General features: G+C 39.9%; 1 protein-coding gene across 13 annotated transcripts in view; it reads right to left on the reverse strand.

Annotated features, from left to right (window-relative positions):
* Positions 1-853: 853 nt before the first annotated feature.
* PHF20L1 (PHD finger protein 20 like 1) overlaps positions 854-25886 on the reverse strand; it is a 90121-nt gene continuing 65088 nt past the window's right edge. For 9 of the 13 annotated variants that reach the window (XM_048841683.2, XM_048841678.2, XM_048841682.2 and 6 more), the window contains 6 exons: positions 25398-25579; positions 23288-23387; positions 16682-16877; positions 15071-15443; positions 10196-10361; positions 854-7748 (listed from right to left, as the gene is read on the reverse strand). In XM_048841683.2, the coding sequence (XP_048697640.1) occupies positions 7606-7748; positions 10196-10361; positions 15071-15443; positions 16682-16877; positions 23288-23387; positions 25398-25579 (1160 nt within the window). In that variant the 3' untranslated portion in view covers positions 854-7605. The remainder of the gene's footprint in view (positions 7749-10195; positions 10362-15070; positions 15444-16681; positions 16878-23287; positions 23388-25397; positions 25580-25886) is intronic. The other 4 variants (XM_048841679.2, XM_048841685.2, XM_075124922.1 and 1 more) reach the window with 1 other exon arrangement.

Genomic DNA, 25886 nt, shown 5'->3' on the forward strand with positions numbered 1-25886 from the left:
GGTTGGTCCTGCTTTGACCAGGGGGTTGTACTAGATGACCTCCTGAGGTCTCTTCCAACCCTAATCTTCTATGATTCTATGAACTGAGACATACCCAGATGATCCTAGCAACTAACCCCACATACTGTGCAAGAGGAAAGTGAAAAAACTCCAAAAGGTCCCTGCCAATCTGACCTTCCCAACACCACATATGGCAATCAGTTAGAACCTGAGCATGTCAGCATGAACCAGCCAGCCAAGCATCTCCAGCCATGACCATCTCTGATGCTTCAAAGGAGAGAGATAGGAATAACGGCTTTCCTCTCATGTATCCATTTGGTGACCCTGTGCAGTTTTTCAGATTGCCATTGTATGCATCTTTTAGCTATAACAAAAGCTAAATGTATAGAACTGTATGTATTCACACCCCTGGGTGTATGTCTGAAAGATGAAGGAAGCAGAATCCACTGGAGTTTCAACCCAAATGGGAGCGTATTAAGGAAACAGGCCAGACATTCATTCATGTCAATAATGGTGCAGCTGCTTACAGTAGGGTCTGAATTTGGTCCAGCCACACTATCTTTCATATTTGAAAGGCCACTTCATTTGAAGGTACCCTCCCATTTTACATCTCTGACAAATTTGGTTGAAAGGAGGCAAGTATTAGAAAGGTTAAGTAGACTTGTTGCAAAGTGCTGTAACAGTAATCAATGTCTTGTCTCTCTGAATGTAATCAAATGAATAATGTGTACACAAAACTAGTTGACAGGCTTTATACAATTAAGACACAGTTCCTTAATGCTCCAAAGTATATAAAGCATAGATCAGCTTGTTGAAACTGTTAGTTCACCAAAAGGGAGCCCAAGCACTTAACCAATCTCAATAGGCCTTTATTGTGAGTATATTAAAATGCAATCAACATTATTGCTATTATAAAACAAACTGTAAAAGAAAATACCTTGCTTCTCTCATGGAAGATTAAGCCATTCAGTGCTGCCTCTCTCAGACCTTTCAGTGACAATGCATTGAGAGGCACTAACAGAATGGAGACGGTTGTGAGCAAGTCCGAAAAAGACTGAGTAGCTGTTTAATCGCTTAATTTGCATTAGACTAGATTTTATTTAATCAACCAATCGCTAGAAAACGGTGTTAACTCATCTACTGTTAATAGCATCCCAAATGCACGTACACACAGTCTTGATTATATGGCATGTTTTGGAAGTTCATTATATTAATGTTTTCTGCACTATTCATTTTCTCCATGTACATTTCACATTTTTCCAGTAGTTATGAGTTGCCCAGGCTGGTGCAGAACGTCTTCCAGAGAAACATGCTTTTCTTTATTCTAGTGTATTTTCACCATTGTCAAGTGCTCCATACCTATTCTCCAAGTATAACAAATACACACAGTGTATATAATGCTTATTGCTAAAGACACCACCCCCATCCCCAGTGCTTGGGACACCACATAACAAAACCATTTTTAAATATACATGAAAGCATTGTAACAAAAATCACCCTTGTTAAAGTGATTACATGGTGACTCAATACAAAAGAAAAAAGATAAAATAAAATACAGGAGCAATGGTCATCCCCAAAATTAATAAAAACCTCGATTTTAACAAATGCTCTCTAAAAGGAGGGAATGTCCTGAAAGATTTCACAAGGCATAAAGTGCGGGCGGGGTAGAAAAGAAGTTCCACGCTTGGGACTCACCCCAGCAAAGGTACATTGTGGTGTGAGGGTAGGATCACTACAGGCAACTGTGACAGAACTTATATACCCATCAGGACCTGCAATAAAGTTAAGGCTGTCCAGCATTTCCATTATAAAGACCTGATTTTCAGCTGCTTATAACTGCAAACTTTAACCATCCAGGCTGAAATTCTCCAAGCCAGGGTCTGTCTGCCTCAGGCTGATTTTTTTAAATGTTTCATCAAACTAGTTCTTGTTTCTGTGATCAAGGTTACATGAAATGACATTGTTTAGCTCATGCTAAAAAATTCTTATAGCAATTTAGCTGAGAAGCTCTAGAGCAGTGGTGGGCAACCTGCGGCACGGCTGCCGCTTCCCGCAGCTCCCATTGGCCTGGAACAGCAAACTGCAGCCACTGGGAGCTGCGGGCGGCCGTGCCTGCGGATGGTCGATGTAAACCAACTGTCTTGCAGCCCGCCAGCGGATTACCCTGATGGGCCGCAGGTTGCCCACCACTGCCCTAGAGCCTCTATGCCTTGGAGCAAGGGCTAGGAATTTGGCATGGGGGGGGGGGGGGTGTCAGAAAGATGTTTAGTGCAGAGAAAATCCACCCAAATTTGGCCAAATTACAAGCCTCTGAAAGTCACCTGTGCACATGCTCAGCAGAGATTTGTTAGAGACCTACCTAACAATCTCAGAAGATTCTGTTTACACTGCATATTCCACCTTCACAGAGCTCACCGAGCATGCTCCAGCCCAAGGCTGCAGGGGCGGAGCAGAACTTTCCCTACAATTGCCTCACACCTCCCCCTCCACCAGCCAGAGGCTGATGGAGCAGCAGAACAAAGCATGGAAACCTTCTCTCCAGTGTTTAAATGGTTTCCCAGGTGACACCCAGGCAACAGGAGGAGGACACAGCCTAACGCAACTGCACAAGGCTGAGGAGCAGAGGGGTGGCGGAGGGAAGCGGAGGGGAAACAGGTGTAAGCTAGAGGATGGACAGGAGCCGAGAAACAAGATAACAAGGGGAGATGCTAGCAGATAAGCAAAAAGGGTCAAGCTGGGAAGTGGGAGAAAGGGGCACAAGAGTCTGTATCCACTTGAGAATGCTCCCCTCTGAAGTGTAAAACAAAACATAGGGACTTTGAGTCTCAACATTCACTGTCTAGCAAAAATCCGTGAAACCCACTTGCAAAGTCTCTCATCTTCCTTAGCGGTTGGTCCAGAGAGGATAATAGCCAACTACTATTACTAGTTACTCTATGAGCTCAAGTGGCAGAAGTCTGCTGTGGATTTAAAGGTTCCAACACTGCTGAGTAGCCCTGTGTGTTGTCACAGTATGGCTTTGTATGATGGAATTCCTTTTTGTTTTCTTTTCCCTTGTTTGCTTTTTAAAAAAAAAGCCTTAAATTAAGTTAAAAAACTACATTAAAAAAACCCACTGTAAACGACTGCAAAGTCAAGCATCCTGAAGTTAGGAAATAAGCTTGTGCAACCTTAATTTGGTCCCTTTGTGCACATGCATTGTGATACAGTCTTTAGTTACAGCATCACATACTATTCCCCCCCCCCCCCCCCCACTTCTGCCTCATTCAGTGCACAGTGTAAATGGTGCTTTGGGAATGAATCAGAGTTGTGTAGTGAATGAGGCAGTTGATTGTAAGATGCCTGCCTCATTTTTTGAGGAGGGCATGTGGTGAAAGAGGCAAAGAACTGCAGGATGAGAAAGGATAGTTGTCATAAATATAAAGGGAAGGGTAACCATCTTTCTGTCCATAGTGCTATAAAATCCCTCTTGGCCAGAGGCAAAACCCTTTCACCTGTAAAGGGTTAAGAAGCTAAGATAACCTTGCTGGCACCTGACCAAAATGACCAATGAGGAGACAAGATACTTTCAAAGCTGTGGGAGAGGAGGAAACAAAGGGTCTGGCTGTCTGTGTGATGCTTTTGCCGGGAACAGATCAGGAATGCAGCTCAGAACTCCTGTAAAAAGTTAGTGAGTAATCTAGCTAGAAATGTGTTAGATTTCCTTTTGTTTAAATGGCTGGTAAAATAGCTGTGCTGAATGGAATGTATATTCCTGTTTTTGTGTCTTTTTGTAATTTAAGGTTTTGCCTAGAAGGATTCTCTGTGTTTTGAATCTGATTACCCTGTAAGGTATTTACCATCCTGATTTTACAGAGGTGATTCTTTTATCTTTTCTTTAATTAAAATTCTTCTTTTAAGAACCTGACTGATTTTTCATTGTGCTTAAGATCCAAAGGTTTGGGTCTGTGTTCACCTGTGCAAATTGGTGAGGATTTTTATCAAGCATTCCCCAGGAAAGGGGGTATAGGGCTTGGGGGGATATTTTGAGGGAAGATGTCTCCAAGTGGGCTCTTTCCCTGTTCTTTGTTTAACACGCTTGGTGGTGGCAGTATAGGGTTCAAGGACAAGGCAAAGTTTGTACCTTGGGGAAGTTTTTAACCTAAGCTGGTAAGAATAAGCTCAGGGGGTCTTTCATGCAGTCCCCACATCTGTACCCTAGAGTTCAGAGTGGGGAAGGAACCTTGACAATAGTCTTATGATCAAGACAACTGGATAACATTCTGAGACTTGGAACCGATCCCTGCTTTGCCACAGAGTTCCTATGTCATTTAGACCAAAATTCATAGGTGGCCACTAATTGCGTTTCTCTCTTTTTTTAGGTGCCCAACAGGGAACATTTGGGGCCAGATCTGCAGAAGTGCCGAGCACTTACAACCATAACTGAAGTCAGTGCGTCCACTGAACATATAAAGTGCTATAAAAATGCTCTGAAAAAAATCAGGTCCCAAGTGTTTCACAAGTTGGGCGCCTGACAATTCTGGCCTTAATCTCTCTATTAGTCAGTTTCCCATCTTTAAAGTGGAGTTGATGATACCAAGTTACCTTAAAGTTTGTGAAGCATTCACAGTGATGTGTGTCATAGAAAAGCCCATGAAGAAATGAATAATTTTGTATGCAGTGCATGGTTTAAATGGTATGTGGTAAATATTATGCATTTGGCTACCAAATGAATGAGGGTAAACAGAAATATTGAAAAGTTACTCATTCCGGGGGCCCTACCTATTCTGTGCACTGAAAGAGGCAGGGTCCTGTGGGGGTTAAAAAAAAGTGACACCTTGCAAGTTAAAAGACTAACACAATGCATATGGCAGAAGGCTGAATTGCATAGGCAACCTTAATTCAGACATTGCCTAACTTTTGATAACTTAACTTTGAAATCATACAATACTTTACAGTAGTTTTTTATATGTAATATATATTTAAAAGTGTAGGCCCTGTCTACACCAGTGACCACCTCCTAGTACCTGCATCTGAGACTACCTCTGGGTCCTCAGCTCATACAATAGCCACCTTTTAGGGATAATATTCTCACATCTCATTGTAACTTTGCTGTGATGGGCCCAAAGCAAGGAACCTCCTTCCTACAACTTGAAACCTCAGTCCATCTCTCCGTTCATTACATTTACAGTTATATGGTATCTCACACATGCATACACACATTGTATAACATAGCACCAGTATGTACTGTATATATTATGTAAATACTATATACTTTGTTTCAAATTGTGTATTAAGATTTACATTTATTCTATACAGTACACACAGTACCACATTTAAGGATATGCAGCAAGTGAATAATATATAACAGTAACTTGCATATCCAAAGAGCAAGTAGATCACTTTCAACAGCTGTTAATACTGTGAAATGTGTCTTAAGTAGTCATTTAAGCATCAAATTATCCTGTATAAAACATCAGGGTATTTTGTTAAATATTGTAGTGGTTGCCATAAAAAAAAAAATCAACATTCCTTGACATATTCCTCAGTTACTGTATTTCCTCTTTAAATTATGGAGATGCCAATCCCTGCTACATAATTAAGATTGAGTTGAGTTTTGGAATTAATACAGAGCTGTAATATTGCCAATACAATGGTGTGGTAACTGCTGTTGAAGAGACCTTTTAAATAGGTATCATTCTATAACGGACATTGACACATTTGGTTTAGAGTTAAAATATTAATAGCATTAACTTACTTCAGACATGACAGATAAATTAGAGACTTTAGTGTAGGCATTTTTCAATAAGCACCCAGGCATGCTACTTTCTCTCTCAATGATGGTTTTATGATGAAAGTTCAAAGCACTAGTTTCAACATCTTTTGTACACAATCCATTTTTGGCACACTTTTCGATTATCTGAATCCTCAACAGGCATTCAAAAATTCAAGTTTTTTATGGTCTGTACATTATTTTAATCACTTTTTTACATTTCTGTATAGGACAGGAAGAAAAGTGGAAAATGTAGAGTATGCAGAATAGTTTTAATAAACAGTTTTACATACAGTACCTTACATATAGAACAGTGTGTTTGCAAATTTAAATAATTTTTGAATGTACAGTGGCTTGTACTCTTATCAAAAGGTAAATTCAAGTTTACTGTCTATCGGTTCTAAAATGCATTTATACAGAAAACTAGAACTGATAAACAGTTGTGAGGCATAAAATGTTCAAGTATCTTATGTCATCAATTAAATAGCCTCCTTTTAACAGTCATATTTTACAAATTCCAAAACCTGTACATACATTATTTTCAATTTTATAAACTGCTTGTTAAAAGGTAACATTTCATGTTAACCACCAGTTCTTATAGTCTATAGTAATAAAACTAGACATGTGTAGATATAAATATGTATATAGTATGTACATATGAATGTGTGTGTATATACACATATACCTACACATACATATGTAGCACTGGGTGCAGTGACAACTTACATGAGCACAGGCAAAGAGAAGGTCCTGAGCTCAAAATCCAGCAAGAGCTAACAGAGCAACTAGGTTGCCTTTGGTTTCATGATGTTTTACTCACTTATGACTGAAGCTAAAAGTTTTATAAAAACATCCTAGATAATGTATCTTTGCGATATTCAATCTAGTGGTTTAATAATTCACAGCCACAAACAAGCAGTTTTGCTGCTTTTGTCATTCCTCATCCCAGATGAGGTTGGTAAAGATTCAGAGGGCTAACACCAAGCTGAACTACCCAGGACAAAATGTACTTGGAATCCTGAATACTGCAATAGAACGTAAAAAAATATAAACTAGATACAATTTTGGATGGATTGCTGGCACCAGGTAGAACTTTGAACAAAACTCTCCATGTATTTCACTATCTTCAAACTGTCATCCCAGTGGTTTTAGTATTATTTGGCACATCTGACCACTGTTTGCCACTTACGTTTTTAAAAGAGCCTAAGGGTGCTGTAATGAGGATTTCCATTAAAAAAAATATTTATAAGGAGACCACCACATCCTGTTTCTTTCAAAAGTGAAGCAAATGTTTTCATTTTCCCAAATAACACTAGTTAGATAAGAAATAGTTCATGGACTGCAAAAGATCAGTTACCTGCCTAAAACTTTGGGGGTGGACCAACTGTAGAGAGGCTATGGATCTCTCTGTGTCTGTATTTTCACTAGCAATGGGAGAAAAAATAATTACGATTGTACATTTTTCCCACTGACATTTGAGAGTTTGGCTCTTTCTGCTACTGACTATAAAATTATAGCATTTTCCATTGCAGAGATTTCTTGAATCTTCTTGTATGACCTGAAGGAGAAATTCTGTCACTTCACATGTCTTATTTATCATATTGTAGACCATGTCAATGTTCCTCAATATGTGACATATTGTAATTTGCATCTTGAATACAGAGTATTTAGCTTTTCAGTGTTAATTTCCTTACTCTAGATTTCCTTTCTTTTCTCCAAAGCTTCAGGCTAAAAATGTAATCAGCCCAGAACTAGACAAATATCCAGCTTTTTGCTGTCCTCCTGTCAGTCTTGTGGCTGATAAGAAAATTCACTGTAGAGAGCCTATTTTTATTCCTTTATTCTTCCTTTTGTCATACAGAGCACAGCGTGGCTATTTGCTGTACTTTCCCCATGTCAATTAAGAGCTGTTTGATACGTCGCTTGAGTTGAGGCAGTCTTGCAAGAGGATCGGGTGGTTCCAGCTCTCCAGTGAAGTCAAGCCAGCTTTCTAAAACTAAATTGAGAAAAATGTAAAAAAGAGTTTGATTAGAAAGGGATCTTCGGAAAAAGAGTGCTCAATCCTCCAAAGCTAGGTGTGTTGAAATGCAGTAAGGGTCATATCTTAGTGCCCTTGAAGTCAGTGGCAAAATACTTGAGGACTTCAACCTGACTAGGATTTGGTCCTAACTTGTCAACCCAAATTTAAATGGCTATTGTGCCCCACCCATGGCTCCATGCAAATCAGGTGTGTGACTGCCAATGATGCACCTCAGAATATTTCATGGCCAAACTCACTGCCCCGATGAAGAGCAGCCTATCATAAAAATTCAGAATACTTACACTATTTGTTGCTAGAGACATTCTGTATTTGAGTTTTTAGGTTCATACCCTTTCCAAATCTACTTCTTCTGTATGCTATTGAACATGGACCAACAACTATTCTTGTAAATGCTGTCAACTTGCCAAGCCCGAGGGCAGCAGGTAATTTGCATAAAATGGAGCATGCCTCTGCCATATGCGTCATTAATATGAAGGTGCAACTTACAGATACTCAGATCGTTATTTAAATGAAGACATTTTCTGAAGAATCAAATAATTCAGTGCTCCATGGAAATTTTCATTCTTTTACGCAGTTTAAAGTGTTCCCCTTATTAATCATTCCAATTACCTTGATAGCTAAATTCCAGTAATATAAAGGTATGTTAGGACAAATTAGCCAACAATATGTTGATGATACACATACAAAGAAAAGACTCCAGCTCACTGTCTCAGCTGTCACGATTCTGCACTAGTAAAAACTCAACAGGAATAAAAGGTTGTGAAGACTCACTTCTGTCACTAACTTTAAAACTTCAAAAACAGACTCCAACGAGAGACTGCTGAATTGCAATTAATTTGCAAACTGGATACAATTAACTTAGGCTTGAATAGAGACTGGGAGTGGATGGGTCATTACACAAAGTAAAACTATTTCCCCATGTTTATTTCCCCACTCCCCACCATTCCTCAGATGTTCTTGTCAACTGCTGGAAATGGCCCACCTTGATTATCACTAAGAAAGGTCTTTTCCCCCCTGCTCTGCTGCTGGTAATAGCTCATCTTAAGTGATCACTCTCCTTACAGTGTGTATGGTAACACCCATTGTTTCATGGTCTCTATGTATATAAATCTCCCCACTGTATTTTCCACTGACTGCATCCGATGAAGTGAGCTGTAGCTCACGAAAGCTTATGCTCAAATAAATTTGCTAGTCTCTAAGGTGCCACAAGTACTCCTTTTCTTTTTGCAAATACAGACTAACACAGCTGCTACTCTGAAAACTAACTTTAACGTATCACTAAACAAAAACAGGGAGCAGGTGATATAAGACAGTCACTTTCAGAGTGGAATGTAACTTCTGAGTGAATTTCAGTGCTCATAAAAAAGAGGGATGGCAAGAGTCTAATCCCATTTTTCTAGAAACATAGTCAATGTACATGCAATCTGATCATAAACATTCCATCAGGGCTAACATTATTTTGTTTTAGATAAGAAATAATTAAGGACACAATAACTACACTTTGTTCAAACTCTCTTCATTTGTGAAGTGAGTCTCTACATGTGAAAACTAGGGCTGTGAAGCGATTAAAAAAAATTAATAGCGATTAATCACAGTTTTAATCGCACTGTTAAATAATACTGGAATACCATTTATTTAAATTTTTAGATGTTTTCTATATTTTCAAATATAGGCTATGGGCTCAGAGCTTCAGACCCTGCTGCTGCGCCCAGAGGTATGCAATTAACATGTTAAAAAATAATGAACACGTTAATTTTGTTTTCAGTTAACTTCAGGCGTTAACTGCAATTAATTTATAGCCCTAGTGAAAACTGAATGCATTCATCTATTACAACACTTAGTTCTACTGCATTATCTTTGTGTAAATTTGTTGTTATGAAGCCTGGTCTGCCTCCTTAATCCAGGCTATTACCAGTTTGTTTCTAAACCAATACACAGTAAACCACAGCTGAAGATGAAGACTTCTTTCCTCTTCCTCAGGTAACTGATCGATACTATTGTCCAAACAAATGCTATCAACTTCAGGAGATGCTGCAGATTAGTAGGCAGAGCATGGGAGCAGGAGCCTGCTATTTCATGGTCTCACTGCGTGGCCTTGGGCAAGTCATGTTGGCCCAGGTTTTTGAATTATTGTTAATGCTGCATGCCTGGGCTTGACTTCAGACATTCTGAATACTCATTACCTCAGTAGATGTTGCAGACGCGCAATATCTCTGAAAAATCAGACTCTGGGTGTCCCAGAACACCCAAAATTATAAACACCTTTAAAAATTTGGGCCTTAATCACTGTCTTAGTCATCTACACGACAGAGGTAATGGAGACTTCTTCTTGTTCATTTAATGCTTTGAATGTTCAAAGCTCTATATAGATTAATGTCAATACTTCGTAACAATGTAATTACCATCAACTTCTTTTTCAATAAGGTCCATTCTGCTGGTGACTTCATTCTGTACATTCTCTATGTGGGTAAGGAGATTTAGCTGCCATTGAAGATGGGAATCCACTTGTTCTTCTGATCCTTTTTTTTCATTACAAGCACACACCACATTCCCTTCAACAGTGTTCTTCTCCATAGGACCAACAAAAAGCAACAAAGTTAGCCCTTAATAAATGATTTATTTTCAATTTCAATCCACTTGGATTCTGGTTTTGATTATAATACTTGGTACAAATGCCCTGAATGATGGAGTTTTTAATTGTACCACTATTTCACAAAAACATAAACATGCATATCGGTATGCAGTTTTTAAGAACATTAGTGGACAATAAGAGCAATAAAAATGTCAAACAAATGAGTACATCTAGCTTTCAGGATTACCACAGACACAGAAGAGTGTTAGCAGAAAGCACCGGGGGGGAGGCAGTGTTACGTTCACAAGATCTTGTACTCAGTTTAGTGCAATAGGAGTGGCCCACGTCTCACCACTCTGCTACATAAACTTCTAACTCTTAATTCATGAAGTGCTGAATGCACCAGTGAACCATTATCCAATTCAAGCAAGAGTCCAGGATTTTTTTGTGTTTGCTGTCCAACAGAGGATGAAGTGAAAATACAAAAATGGAATTATATCTAAAATCCCAAAGTTCGTCTGTTAAATTAATTTCAAAGTTCATAGCATAGTGACAGACAGATTTAAGACAAAAGTACATTCCTTCTTCAGACTGCTGTCATCTTGTGTAACTTGCTACCATGGCTAGATCACATGGCTGGAGTATTAAAAGGGGCCACATAATTGTGTGACCAGTAACACGTATAGCTATGAGAACTAAAAGCAAATCTAATCATTTTCTTCCCATGTGTATTATTCCATAATGTGCCAGGTACATTCCTGTGAACTCTCAAGTAATAGCTATGACCAAAGACAAGATACCCGATTTAACAGCTCAAAGGCATGAGCTAGAAGAGCAATTCCCATAAATTTATATAAACAGTTGATTTTAACTGTAGAATCTGATAATCCCACTTATGCTGAAGCTGGCTGTCTGACTATCGGTGATTATTGCATTTCAGACAGAAACTCAACGACAGTATTAGTTTGACAGTACACTTGTTAGTCACTATCAGTGCAAGCCAGCTGCCACAGAAAAGAGTGAACAGTGTTATAAATATATTGATAGAACTGTTTGAGAAACCCACATTCTTGAGACTATTTTGCATCTGAAAAGTTTTTTTCCTGCAAAAGTGGCCTGAAATGATTTATTAAACAAAAATGTTCTCTTCCTGTTTTTCTGAAGCTTTAGAAATATGAATCCCACCAAATCTGGACTTTCCTGCTTTTGCTGGTCAATGGGTGGGTCCTGGAGATGACATACTGGGATTAACACTTGCAAGGGGGACAAGCTATTTAAGATTATGGACATTGTTGGCATAAGAACAAATGAGGGGGACCTATATGACACGTGAGATCAGGAAGGGCATTCTAACAGTAAGGGGCAGTGCAGAAGAAACATTTGGTGGAGAAGGACACAAAAGGAACATGATGGAAGTGTGCAGGGTGGGGCGGGGTTGTGTAAAGGCTTAAGAGTTAGGAGTGAGGAAACAATGTTAGGGGTGTCCATAAATGACAGAACATGTTTTGGTGAGACATGGTGGATGAGGTAATATCTTTAATTGGACCAACTTCTGTTGGTCAAAAAGACAAACTTTCGAGCTACACAGGGCTCTTCATTTTCTGGTAATTTTCAAGACCTCCTCCAGCCCCCTGTAACACTTTGTAACACTGAAACAAACATGCAAAATTAAGGACACACCCACCCTCTAATGTGTTTTGTAAATTTACGAACAACCTATGATGTTTAAGGAGAAGCAGAACTACTAAAAGGGGACTCAACATTGGATATCATCTGAGTGTGTGAAAGAGGATCGGCAGTAGAACTGTGCATAGATTGGAGATGTGGAAACAAGAATCTGAAAGGCCAAAGGTTGCAATAGTTTAGGAGGGACATTGCCAAGTCATAGTCAAGGGTTTGAGGAACAGGGTTGGAGAGGAGAACTGTAGCAAATATAGTTGCTCTTGAGTCAGTTCAAAACAGTTACAAATAATTCAAATTGTGTCTCAAGCCAACTTGAAAACAGAGCTGAAATCAAAATTAGGATAAATGCAAAATGGTTTACATAGGAAATAGGGATGTAAAATCTTAACCGGTAAGCATTAGTCTTATCAGTTAAACCACCTTAACCGGCTGGCCAGCCCCAGCAGCCTCACCCACCAACCTAACTCAATACAGAGTACAGTAAAGTTAGACAGACAGTACTTTATGGTGCTGTGAAAGTAGTGGAAAGGAAAGGAAAGGACTAGCTGACCCAACAGATTCCCCTTCCAAACCTAATAAATTGTGTAACCAAAAGCCAGTAAAGTCATAGCTGAGATTCCCAAGGAAACCTGAATTCTGCAAAAATGGATATATGGATTGTTTTTCCAAGATATGACCCTATTCAGCAATATTTCATATTGCTGCATGTGTCCTTAAGGCACACACTCAATATGTAAACTATATTATTGAACAAACAATTAACTCCAAGCAAGGTGAAGTGTAATTTTTCATTAAAGAATATATAAAATTTATGTGCCACCTTTAAAACCAATCTATGTTTGTGACACCAGAGTACCAAGAAAAAAAAGTAACTGAATAATTTTTTTAATGGGGGAGACAAGTGGGTGAGTCTAAGTGTTTTATTTATTTTCAAATACTTGGGTATCTCAAAAAGCTTAAGAAATTTTTTTGTTTTAAGTCCGCTTCTAGAGTAAAACCAGACACTTTCAGCTCTCCTGCCCAAATCAATGGTATAAGGAAGTTACAAGCAACCAAAAACAGGTTTAGAGGTGTGGGCACAACCTTTACTATAGCACAGGGGTGGGCAAACTTTTTGGCCTGAGGGCCACATCTGGGTATCAAAATTGTATGGCGGGCCATGAATGCTCACAGTTCTCAGCCAATGGAAGCTGCGGGGGAGGCGCTTGGGGTAGGGGCAGCGTGTGAAGCCCCCTGGCTGCCCCTACACGTAAGAGCCAGAGTGGGGACATGCTGCTGCTCCTGGGAGATGTGCGGAGCAGGGCAAGCCCCGAACCCCGCTCCCCGTCAGGAGTTCGAGGGCCAGATTAAAAAGTCTGAAGGGCCAGATGCGGGCCCCGGGCTGTAGTTTGCCCACCCCTGCTATAACATCACTAAGATAAAACTCTAGAAAAATCAGCACTGTTTATATTAGATGGGATATACATTTCAAAGAACTCTGTCTAAAACATTTGTTAGAAATCTTTACATGAGCAGAAACAAGCTTAGTTAATTGTTAACCTATATGACTGAATTCTGGGGGGAAGTTTGGTGTCAAAAGAAAAATACAGACCAACGGTAAATATAATTAGAAATCCAGGTTTTAAAAACTGTTAAGAGACCAAAAGACAACAGAGAGAAACTAACAATTTGCTCTTCAACCAATTTCTTCTGTTACGAGAAAGACAACAGGTTCCGTTTACACTCTTCATTTTAAATACAGGGAATCAATCTCTCTCAAACCAATAGAATCTTTCAAAATGGAAAAAAAATAAGTGCAACCACAAACTTTTCTTGAATACAAGAAATCTAGGTGTACTGGAACTTCTTAGTTATATTAACAGAACAACCTCCCTATAAGCAGAAATCCACTGTAGCTGGGTTTACAAATTAGCAATTAATGAATTAAGACCATAAGAACGGCCACAGTGGGTCAGACCAAAGGTTGATCTAGCCCAGTATCCAGTCTTCTGACAGTGGCCAATGCCAGCTGCCCCAGGGGGACTGAACAGAACAGGTAATCATCAAGTGATCCATCCCCTGTCACCCATTCCCAGCTTCTGGCAAACAGAGGCTAGGGACACCATCCCAGCCCATCCTGGCTAATAACCATTGATTAACCTATCCTCCATGAACTTATCTAGTTCTTTTTTGAATGCTGTTATAGTCTTGGTCTTCACAACAGCCTCTGGCAAGGAGTTCCACAGGTTGACTGTGTGTTGTGTGAAAAAATACTTCCTTTTGTTTGTTTTAAACCTACTGCCTATTAATTTCACTTGGGGACTCCTAGGTTTTGCATTAGGAGAACCAGTAAATAACAAACACTAACTTACTTTCTCCACATCAGTCATGATTTTATAGATTTTCAATCAGATCCCCCCTTAGTCGTCTCTTTTCCAAGCTGAAAAATTCCAGTCTTATTAATCTCTCCTCATATGGAAGCCGTTCCACACCATTTTTGTTGCCCTTTTCTGAACCATTTCCAATTTCAATATATCTTTTTTGAGATAGGGCGACCACATCTGCATGCAGTATTCTAGATGTGGGCGTACCAGGATTTATATAGCGGCACAACTGTATTTTCTGTCTCATTAACTATCCCTTTCTTAATGGATTCCCAACATTCTGTTCACTTTTTTGATTGCCGCTGCACATTGAGTGGATGTTTTCAGAGAACTATCCACAATGACTCCAAGATCTCTTTCTTGAGTGGTAACAGCTAATTTAGACCCTATCATTTTATATGTATAACTGGGATTATGTTTTCCAATGTGCATTACTTTGCATTTATCAACACTGAACTGCAACAATCTGAATCCAACCTACTTCACCATAATGAGTTTCACTACATTAAACTTCATTTTAAGTGGGTTGTACTGATCCATCTGCCTACCAACAGAACACATATCAGTTGATAATTCAGTAATGGGCATGCATTTCTAACTATTTTATGAGTTTGATCTTTTTAAACTCTAAGTCTATACATATGAATAATGAGTTTTACCTGCTCACTCACGCCATCTTCTTTTAAAGAATATTGTAAACAGTTTTTATCATCTGAACAAAATTCCTGATCTTCCTCAAAGCTACTTATATCTTCATCATCTGAGCTCACATGGTCAGTAACTGATTTGCAGTCCTGACCAAAACTCTGTGGTTTCTGGTAACTGTGCTCGCTTATAATGTAAGTTTCTTCCATCTTCTGGGGTAAACTAGGGGGTGGTTCTTTATGGCTTTGGTTGTGACATGTCCTTTCAGATGGATTAACAGTATCTGGCAAAGTCACTATTTTCTTCTCTACCCCAAATGTTACTTGCTCTTGCTCTTTTCGTACCCCTGAGCAAGCCCAAAGATGAAGATCAGGGTGATGTGTATTTCTGGAAAGAAGGGGAGAAGAAAAGTTAGTATAGAACAATCACTTTCAGCAATGAAATCTTTTAAAATTTTTAAAAAGAAAAAGATGACTAGTGGCACCTTAGAGACTAACCAATCTATTTGAGCATAAGCTTTCGTGAGCTACAGCCACTGAATTTATATTAATAGGCAATTTTTTAGGGGAACATAATTGCCAAAGATTTCACCCAGCATTGCTGTGGACCTCTTAATTTTTGGTAAATCCATTATGCCCTGGTCATCTTCAATAAGTGTGTTATGATAAAACAAAAACGCGAATGTTCCCAAAATGTCCAATCCTGTCAGGTGCTGAGCACTATCAACTGTCATTGAAATTGAGGGTTTCCATCGCCTGGCATGATTGGACCAGTAAACAGTACAGTGGAAGTATAATTAGAAAATTATACAAAATAGAATGTTAAACATTCAGGCTTTGAAGAAATGACTGTATCCCAAATTAGTCAACCACATAATGATTGTTCAGAAACAAAGCACGGTCTACTAGCTAAAGTACAGCAATGGTGATCTGGGCTCTGTTCTGTACTGATTAATTGTTGGACCTTGAGCAAGTAACAACCAATCTGTGACTCAGTTTCCCCTTCTGTAAAATTGGCATAGTAATTCCTAATTTCACACAAATATTTCAGAGAATTAATTTAATACTATTTATTAAGAACTCAGATGATTAGATACAGGGGAATAGATTGCACGTGGCAGATTTAGAAGCGCAGAAGTCTTCATTTCGCTTTCAAACCGGATTAGACAGATACTACCACATGCAAGTTTTGGATAAAAAACAGTCTTTAGCCTCTTCAAATATTTTTCCTTTGTCTCAGTATTCATCATTAACATTCGATAATAGGAGCACAAATTCACATTCTAGTGTTTAATGGAGAAAACAATTACATTCCCACTTACCAATATTTTTTTCCCCTCAGGCTTTGTCAAGAAGTGCAGACCCTGGATTCCTCCTCACTGAGCTGAGAGGAAGAGGAGGAACCCAGCTTCTGCCCTGTCACAGACTGAGCTCCAGAATGCATCATCATCTATCCAAACAATTCAAATTGTGCCATGACATTTTCAATAATATACTGTCTAAATGTGTACCGATATACATCTGTTTGGTCTTTAATATAAAAATTAAAAAGAAAATTATCTTGACATACAAACTAAGCTCTCACTTCCTCTATAGATGGGGAGGAAACACCAGACCCACACTTACTTTAGTATCCCAATCTTCAGCTGCAGTCCATGCAGTATTTCAGTTACACCATACACATCAGCCAGCAGGTGGTGTGTTGACACTATCTTTTTGGCATTAAGGTGAGAGTAATTTTCTTTTAAAAATGATAATCCACACATATGCCCATTGTTTAACCAGTCCTTATCGTAAAGATATTTGGCACTCCATCTCTGACCTACGGGTAAACAACAATCAGAATTTATTCTCCAGAAGTGACTACAACAGTCAGAAGTGGTATCCTTAAAATATTTTCTGACATCCTTTCTTTTATCACGGGTTTTCAACGAAATTTACATCATCAAGTATATGACACAGTATACTGTCTGACTTCTATAAATGACGTTTTAAAAGAAAATCAAACAAATAACTCAGTACTCAAGCGTGAGGAAGTAAAAAACATTCTATACCATGATACACCTGTGAACTGAATTTGAAACTGAATTAAAGTTGTGAATTATAATCGTCTTTTCTAAAAAGATATCCACTTACTGAAAAGATAATTTAAGATACCAAGAACTTAAGATTAAAAAAAGAGATGGGACATTTAAATGGATATCAAGAATATTCAGAGCTATGATAAATAACAACAAAAAATTTGAAAAGCTATTAAACCTTGTGCTTCAGGGCAAGACAGGATCTTAAATCAGGATTTACAGCAGGATTCTACACTTTCCTCTGAAGTATCTTATACTGACCCCTGTCAGAGACAGATATTGGACTAGATGAACTTAGGTCTGATCCAGTCTGGTGACTTCTGTTTCTATACCGCAAGTAGGAGTGAACCCTAAGTAGCTTAACTGATCACCTTACTTTTATACCAATTTAATCATCATAAAAATAATTGCATCCCTAATTATTCCCAGAACTATATAGTACTTTCACTTTGCAACTGTTAAAAATAGTTACTCACCTTCCTGTTACTGTTGTTCTTTGAAATGTGTTGTGTGTGTCCAACACACTGTAGATATGTGCGTGTCACAGCACGGTGCTGGAGTGTTTTCCCTAGTAGAACCTGGAGGGGAGGCCCTGCTCATTCTTTGGCTTCCTCATGCTCTGAACTGAGGGTATAAAGGGTGGAGTCGCCCCAATCATCCTTCAGTTCCTTTGCACTGGGATCCCAACTATAGACTCCAACTGGAGTCTGAGGATGGGCCATGTAATGGACATATGCAACACATCTCAAAGAACAGCAGTTACGAGAAAACGAGTGTTTGCTTTTTCTTCTTCGAGTGCTTGCATATCAACATTACACTGCTGGCAACCCCCAAGCCATTGTCATTGATTCCAAGGCCAGAAGGGACCATTGTGATCATCTAGGTTGACCTTCTGTGTAACACAGGCCATAGAACCTCCCCAACATAATCCCCAGAGCAGATCTTTCAGAAAAACATCCCATCTTGATTTTAAAATGGTCAGTGATGGAGAATCCACCACAACCCCTGGTAAATCGTTCCAATGGTTAATTACTCCCACTGCTAAAAATTTACACTTTATTTCTAGTCTGAATTTGTCTAGCTTCAACTTGCAGCCATTGCATCAGCGGTGGTGTGGCTTGGAGTGTCTTCAGAAGAAGGACTGTAGGACTGCTTTCCCACATTCGTGTCTTGCCTTGATGCTGCAGTAATTGCACAGTGTCTAGAAAAGGTGCAGACAGAGGACCACACTGCTGCTCTGCAGATGTCCACAATAGACACATTTCCACAAACGCAGCAGAGGCCAAGTGAATTCTTGTTGAGAGAGGTGACAGCTTCTAAGGAAGGAATACTTTGGGCAGCACAGCACTTCACAATGATGGTGTTAATCCATTCAGAGAGTTGGTGCTCTGGAATAGGGTGACCTCTCATTTGTTCTGCACAGGATATAAAGATACGGGGGAAAAACCTGAAAGGGCTTTGGTCTATCCAGATAAAAGGTTAGAGTGCAGCACACATCTAAAGCATGTAGCTTTTGTTTGTCCTTCTGAGCATACGGCTTTGGGAAAAAACCTTGCAAATATATAGGCTGATTTAGGTAGAAATCAGATACCACCCTGGACAGAAACTTGGGGTGTGGCCTAATCTGGCCCTTGTCATTGTACAAAATAGCACATGGAGGCTCTGTCACAAGGGCATGCAGTTCCCCCATACTTCTAGCAGAGGTGGTGGCCACTAAAAAGGCTATTTTTGCTGAGAGGTGTAATAAGGTGCAGGAGGCTAAGGACTCGAATCCTTAGGACAAAATCTTAACCTTATTTATCGGTATAAGATGAGGACTAATCAGTTGGAAGTGAGAGAGGAGAAGAAAGACCTGGGTGTATTGGCTGATCACAGGATGACTGAGAGCCACAAATGTGATGCAGCCATGAAAAAGGCTAACAGTCCTAAGATGCATCAGGTGAGGTATTTCCAGCAGAGATTGGAAAGTGTTAGTATTATTATACAAAAGGCACTGGTGAGACCTCACCTGGAATACTATGTGCAACTCTGGTCTCCCATGTTTAAGAAAGATAAATTCAAAGTGGAACAGGTGCAGAAAAGGGCTAACTAGGATGATTCAAGGAATGGAAAACCTACTTTATGAGAGGAAACAAAGAGCGAGGCTTGTTTAGCCTAACCAAAATAAGGCAGAGGGGAGATAGGATTGCTCTCTATAAATACATCAGAGGGATAAATACCAGGGAAGGTGAGAACTTATTTACGTTAAGCACCAATGTGGACACAAGAACAAATGGATATAAACTGGCCATCAACAAGTTTAGGCTTGAAAAGAGTGACGTTCTGGAACAGCCTACAGTGGGAGCAGTGGGGGAAAAAAAACTTAACCAGGTTTCAAGACTGATCTTGACAAGTTTATGGAGGGGATGGTATGATGAGACTGCCTCCGATGGCATGTAGCAGATCTACAACTGCTAGCAGCAAATATCTCTAATGGCCAGTGATGGGACATTAGATGGGGAGGGCTCTGATTTACTACAGCAAATTCTTTGCCATGTGTCTGGCTAGTGGGTCTTGCTCACATGCTCAGGGTTTAACTGACTGCCATATTTGGGGTCAGGAAGGAATTTTTCCATGGGTCAGATTGACAGAAACCCTGGGAGTTTTTTGCCTTCCTCTGCAGCATGGGTCACTTGCAGGTTTAAACTAGTGTAAATGGTGGATTCTCTGTAACTTGAAGTCTTTAAATCGTGATTTGAGGATTTCAGTAACACAGCCAGAGGTTATGGGTCTATTACAGGAGACGGTGGATGAGATTCTGTGGCCTGCAATGTGCAGAAGGTCAAACTTAAAGGTCCTTCAGGCCTTAAAGGTCTACAAGTCTGCGAGGAAACAGTGAAGGCTTCCTAGCTATCGGTACTGTGCTAGGACATGGAAGTTTAGATATTGTCATGGAGACGGCAGATGAATGGGATATTGGTCCCGAGACAGATGAGGCCGAAACAGACCCTGCTGTCAATGCTGATAAGTATGGCACCTGCAAGAGGGCTGGTGGAGGATCTCTGCCCTTATTCAGTGGTGAGGTCAGTACTGAAAAACACAATACCTCTCTCACAGCCACATAGGCCTTTGGTGTTGTCAGCATGGGTCTCTGACATGACCCTTGTCCAAGCACTTTAAACAGTAGAGAGTGCAGGTTACTGACAGGCACTGGCAGATGACAGCTGGAGCGGGGCTTAAAAACAAGGACCTTCGCATAGGCCTCCCTGGTACTAGGCAAGTCCCAGAAGCCAGCCGAATCCACAGAAAACAAAATAAAATTGATTAAAGAGAAAAGAAAAAAGGACAAAACAATAAGTATCACTATGTAAAAGCTAACTACTTGCAACTTAGTCACAAAGGAACGAGGCTGTAAACACAGAAACGCTCTCACTACCAATCACAGGAAGTAAGAAGGAACTAAAGAATGAGCGGAGTGATTCAACTCTTTATACCCTCGGTTCAGAGCACAAAGAAGCAACGGTGTGGGAGGGGCCGCCCCTACAGGTGCTGCTAGTGAAAACTCTCCAGCTATGGTACACAAGAAGTATACACACCTGTAGCATAACAGAAATGCACAAGCACGAGAAGAACAAAATTAGATGGAAACTTGCCGGTTCTTACACTAAAATGGTATGCACAGAATTATCTGTAGATAAAAGAACCAGCCTGATGGTAGCTATTAACACCTTCCAGCATAACACCCTCCATTACCCAGCCCATCCTCCCAATACAGTGTCAAATGCAGACAGTGTCAAATGCAGACAGAAAGAACAGAAAAGAAAAAAAAGAAAAAGTGGAGTTGGAGGAGTCAGGTGGGCAGGGAGGATTGGGTTAAACTGTGCCATCAGATGAGCAGTTCCAAATACTTTAAAGTCAGTGGCACACACTAATTTTATACCTTCAAATGCAAAATTCAACAGTGTCACATATACATGCCAGATTATAAAACTCAAGCGTCTTACAATCTAAAACATGGGACTGAATTTTCAAATTTCTGTGCTTAAAGTTGGGTGCCTAAGTCCATAATGGAGGCATCTAATTAAGTGGCCTATTTTTCAGAGATACTAAGCACCTTCACCTCCCATGGAAGTCAGTGGCAGTTATGAGTACTTATCACCCCTGCAAATTAGCCCACTTATTTAGATACCTAAATATATATTTAAATATGTATATTTTGTCCTCGTTTCTCCATCTGAGAAGACTAAACTGTTACTTGAATCTCCAGATGGGTGCGGTAGTAGGTATAGGTGTATAACTTGCCTGAAAGAACTCTAAACTTTCCTCCAAAAACATGTGTTTATGCTTTGAAGAACTGTGAAAATGGCATTGTGAAGTTATTTTTATTGTTTCAATTACTCCCAGATCAAATACACTCAGGTTACAAGTAGAATGGTTTTCAAATTGCCAGCCCTTGAAATTCCTGCTAAAATCTAAAAATCAAACTGTGTTTCTTCTGACTCATGCACCATCATCTGCAACAGTGATTCTACAGGTAAAATTCTGCCATTGGTTACACAATGAGGTTGCACAGATGTAACTGAATGCAGAAGTTGTCTGGCAATTTGCACTCCCTCAGAATTCATGTCCATTGCAGATTTTTTCTCCACGGAAAATACATTCTGCCTGAGAAGAACTGCAGTTCCACCTTTCGCCCACCAGAGGCCGCTGTTGCACCAGAACAGACAGCAGCTCACTGACAGGCAGCAACAGCCAGCTGCGTTCATCACAGCACGCTACCCGCAGAGCCAGGAGGCATGAGATATGGGAGAAGGGTACAGAGAGGGTGGAGCACATGGGGCTGCTGAGGGAGAGGGGGAGTCACAGACAGGGGTTCAGGAAGGCTAGTGGGGAGACAGACTGGGGTGTGGACTCAGGAGATAGTGGGGTGACAGCACTGAGACAGGGGCTGAATGGGAGGGGGGTACAGGGCCACTTGGGAACAGGGGCTGCAGGTACATATAGGGTAGATGTGCCTGACTGAATAGGTAGATGTGCCTGACTGAATAGGAAAGGCTAGAAATCAGCCAGGGTCTGCATGGGGGAGGCTCCCCAACTCCCTAATAATCCCCCCCATACCCAAAAAACAAACAAACAAACAAAAAAAAACAACCCTGTTCCATACTTCTCTCATCCACACCCAACAACCTTCCAGGTTCACTCCCAGGCTCCTTCCCTCTCCCTCAGCTTCTCCGTTACCCCTGACTCCTGCAAGCCTTTGCATTGCTTCTGAGGGGTGCGGGAAATACATTTCTGTATTGTAGTTTAAATGAATTACTCAAAGTTCTGTATTAATATGCCTACTAAGGAATCTATTTGTAACAAACAAAAAACAAACAAACACCCAACATTTCCTGAAACTTTTTTTTGACTGTATTGTTACAGACATACCTGCTGACAGGTATTTTGAAATAAATTATTAAAATAATTGAAACTGGCATGATTATATTGTGTTATTTTAACACTAGAATATGCAGAATTTTGCAGCATTTTAATATATTGTGTGTAGAATTTTTAATTTTTTGGCGCAGAATTCCTCCAGAAGTAAAATACACGCAGGGAACAGATTTGGTGAGTAGGAAGGTACTATTTTTACACAAAATAGTCACTTTTCAGAGTAGAACTGCTCTTTAAGAGCCTACTCTTTGTGGGAGGTAATTTCTCAATAAGAAAAGAGAGCACTCACTTCTTGTGAACTCATGAGAATGGTAAGTTAACATTTTGAACAAAATTTAAGAATTTAGTAACAGAAAAATAAAAGCGGCAAAGAGTCCTGTGGCACCTTATAGACTAACAGACGTATTGGAGCATAAGCTTTCATGGTGGGTGAATACCCACTTCATCTACGAAAGCTTATGCTCCAATACGTCTGTTAGTCTATAAGGTGCCACAGGACTCTTTGCCGCTTTTACAGACTAACATGGCTACCCCTCAGAAAAATAAAAGTTGCCATGCAGAACCAAACAGAAGCAAATGTTATAAAAGACTCATCCAGAAAAGTATAACATATTAAACACACAAAAATAGGTAAATCCTATTGTGAGTAATGGTTATACAATACCATCTGTTTTTAGCAAAAATGTAACAAGTAAATAACAATTAATTTTGCATGAACCAGTGATTTAACTCATACCTGGTGGGTCCCTGCAGATGTAACAGATGTACTGCTCTGGAATGCTGTCCTCTAATAATCCCATACATACACTATGTTGCCAGCACAGGCATTCTTCACACTACCGCCCAAAAGAAACAAGGTAATTTATTATTTGTAGGTCAGTACTATTTCCAGCTTGTTCAAGATAGAGGGAAATACCAGCTTTCCATTAGCAGGCAGCTTGAGTTATGGTATTGTACTCATGCAATTTGTATTTGCAGTAGCAAAAACAAGCCATAATTAAGCATAATTTTAACTTTGAAAGTGACCCCATGACCACATATTCCAATCTGGAAAACAAAATCAAGGATTTAACATCTAGCAATATTTTATTATAATAAAATAAAGTACTTCAGTACTAAATATTTAGTAGCTGAGCATAAAGACACTAGTATAGGACTTTGGCAAAATAGAAATATATAGCAATATATTATAGCACAGGGATCGGCAACCTTTGGCACGCGGCCCAACAGGGAAATTCGCTGGCGGGCCGGGACTGTTTGTTTACCTGCAGCGTCTGCAGGTTTGGCCGATCACAGGTCCCACTGGCCACAGTTCGCCGTTCCAGGCCAATGGGGGCTGCGAAAAGCAGCGCGGGCCGAGGGATGAATTTAGCCAATTCTTTTTTGAACCCATGAATTTAGCTAATTCTTTTTTCTAATTTCTTTTTAACCCCCATGAATTTAGCTAATTTTTTTTTACCCAGTTATACTTTTGGCCTTTGTAACATCCCCTGGCAAGGAGTTCCACAGGTTGACTGTGCATTGTGTGAAGAAGTAATTCCTTATGTTTGTTTTAAACCTGCTGCATATTAATTTCATTGGGTGACCCCTGATTCTTGTGTTATGAGAAGGGGTAAATAACATTTCCCTATTCACTTTCTCACACCATTCATGATTTTATAGATATCTATAATATCCCTCCTTAATCATCTCTTTTCTAAGATGAACTGTCCCAGTCGTTTTAATCTCTCCTCCTGTGGAAGTTGCTCTATACTGCTAATCATTTATGTTGCTCTTCTCTGAATTTTTTCCAATTCTAATATATCACTGCAACTGCGTTCATCACAGCACCCTACCCGCAGAGCCAGGAGGCATGAGATATGGGGGGAGGGTACAGAGAGAGTGGGGCACATGGGGCTGCTGGGGGGGGAGTCACAGACTGGGGTTCAGGAGGGCTAGTGGGGAGACAGACTGGGGTGTGGACTCAGGAGATAGTGAGGTGACAGCACTGAGACAGGGGCTGAATGGGAGGGGGGTACAGGGCCACTTGGGAACAGGGGGCTGCAGGTACATATAGGGACTGGGGTCAGGTACATAGGTAGATGTGCCTGACTGAATAGGAGAGGCTAGAAATCAGCCAGGGTCTGCATGGGGGAGGCTCCCCAACTCCCTAATAATCCCTCCCATACCCAAAAAACAAACAAACAAACAAAAACCAACAACCATGTTCCATACTTCTCCGTTGCCCCTGACTCCTGCAAGCCTTTGCATTGCTTCTGAGGGGTGCGGGAAATACATTTCTGTATTGTAGTTTAAATGAATTACTCAAAGTTCTGTATTAATATGCCTACTAAGGAATCCATTTGTAACAAAAACAAAACAAACAAAAACCCAACATTTCCTGAATCTTTTTTTTCTGTGTATTGTTACAGACATACTTGCTGACAGGTATTTTGAAATAAATTATTAAAATAATTGAAACCGGCATGATTATATTGTGTTATTTTAACAATAAAATATGCAGAATTTTGCAGCATTTTAATATATTGTGTGTAGAATTTTTAATTTTTTGGCGCAGAATTCTCCCAGAAGTAAAATACACGCAGGGAACAGATTAGGTGAGTAGGAAGGTACTATTTTTACACAAAATAGCGTACATTCAGAAGTGCCACGGACTGAATGCACACAAACTGTACCAACCTCAGTCTTAGAGAGGTGGTCCTGCACAGAAAAAATAGAGGCATTGTGTGGAATGCAAAAAGCTTTAACTGCTACCACCTTTTTCTGACCTGGTGTATAGACAGAGAACTTTAGGGATGCCAAAAGAGTAAAAATTCACAAGAAAGAATGCAGAGCGAGTGCCTTACCTGAATCATGAAGCCATTTTCCTCATCCATTTCACAGATGCATCTAACAATTTCATTGAGAGCATCCTCTTCATCCTGAGACTCTTCAAAATTGGTTGAATCAAAGTCCTGATTGTATTCATCACCACTCAGTAATAAGCTTTCTGTGGAGGAATCATCTAAGAACTCCACATCCGAGAGGTCTAATAAAAACAAATAAATCTGAAGTTGTATATGCAAACAGATTTAATGTTTTACAAGAACGTAGGACTTAGATGCTGAATGATCCTGCACTACAGATAGCGGAAGTCACTCACAGATTTACTGCTGGAAGATTACCCTTCTTGGTGACCTCTACTGTATATACAGCAATGCAATGTAGCCACCTTAGAGGTAGGAGTGGCAAAATCCAACCAGTGCCCAGCACAATGCAGAACAGCAAGAGGAGGGTAAATGTTTTGTTCAATCTGTCATGAAAGTATATACACGTTGGTTTAACAACATACAAGC

Source organism: Caretta caretta, chromosome 2, assembly GCF_965140235.1.
Source record: "Caretta caretta isolate rCarCar2 chromosome 2, rCarCar1.hap1, whole genome shotgun sequence".
Taxonomy (NCBI): domain Eukaryota; kingdom Metazoa; phylum Chordata; order Testudines; family Cheloniidae; genus Caretta; species Caretta caretta.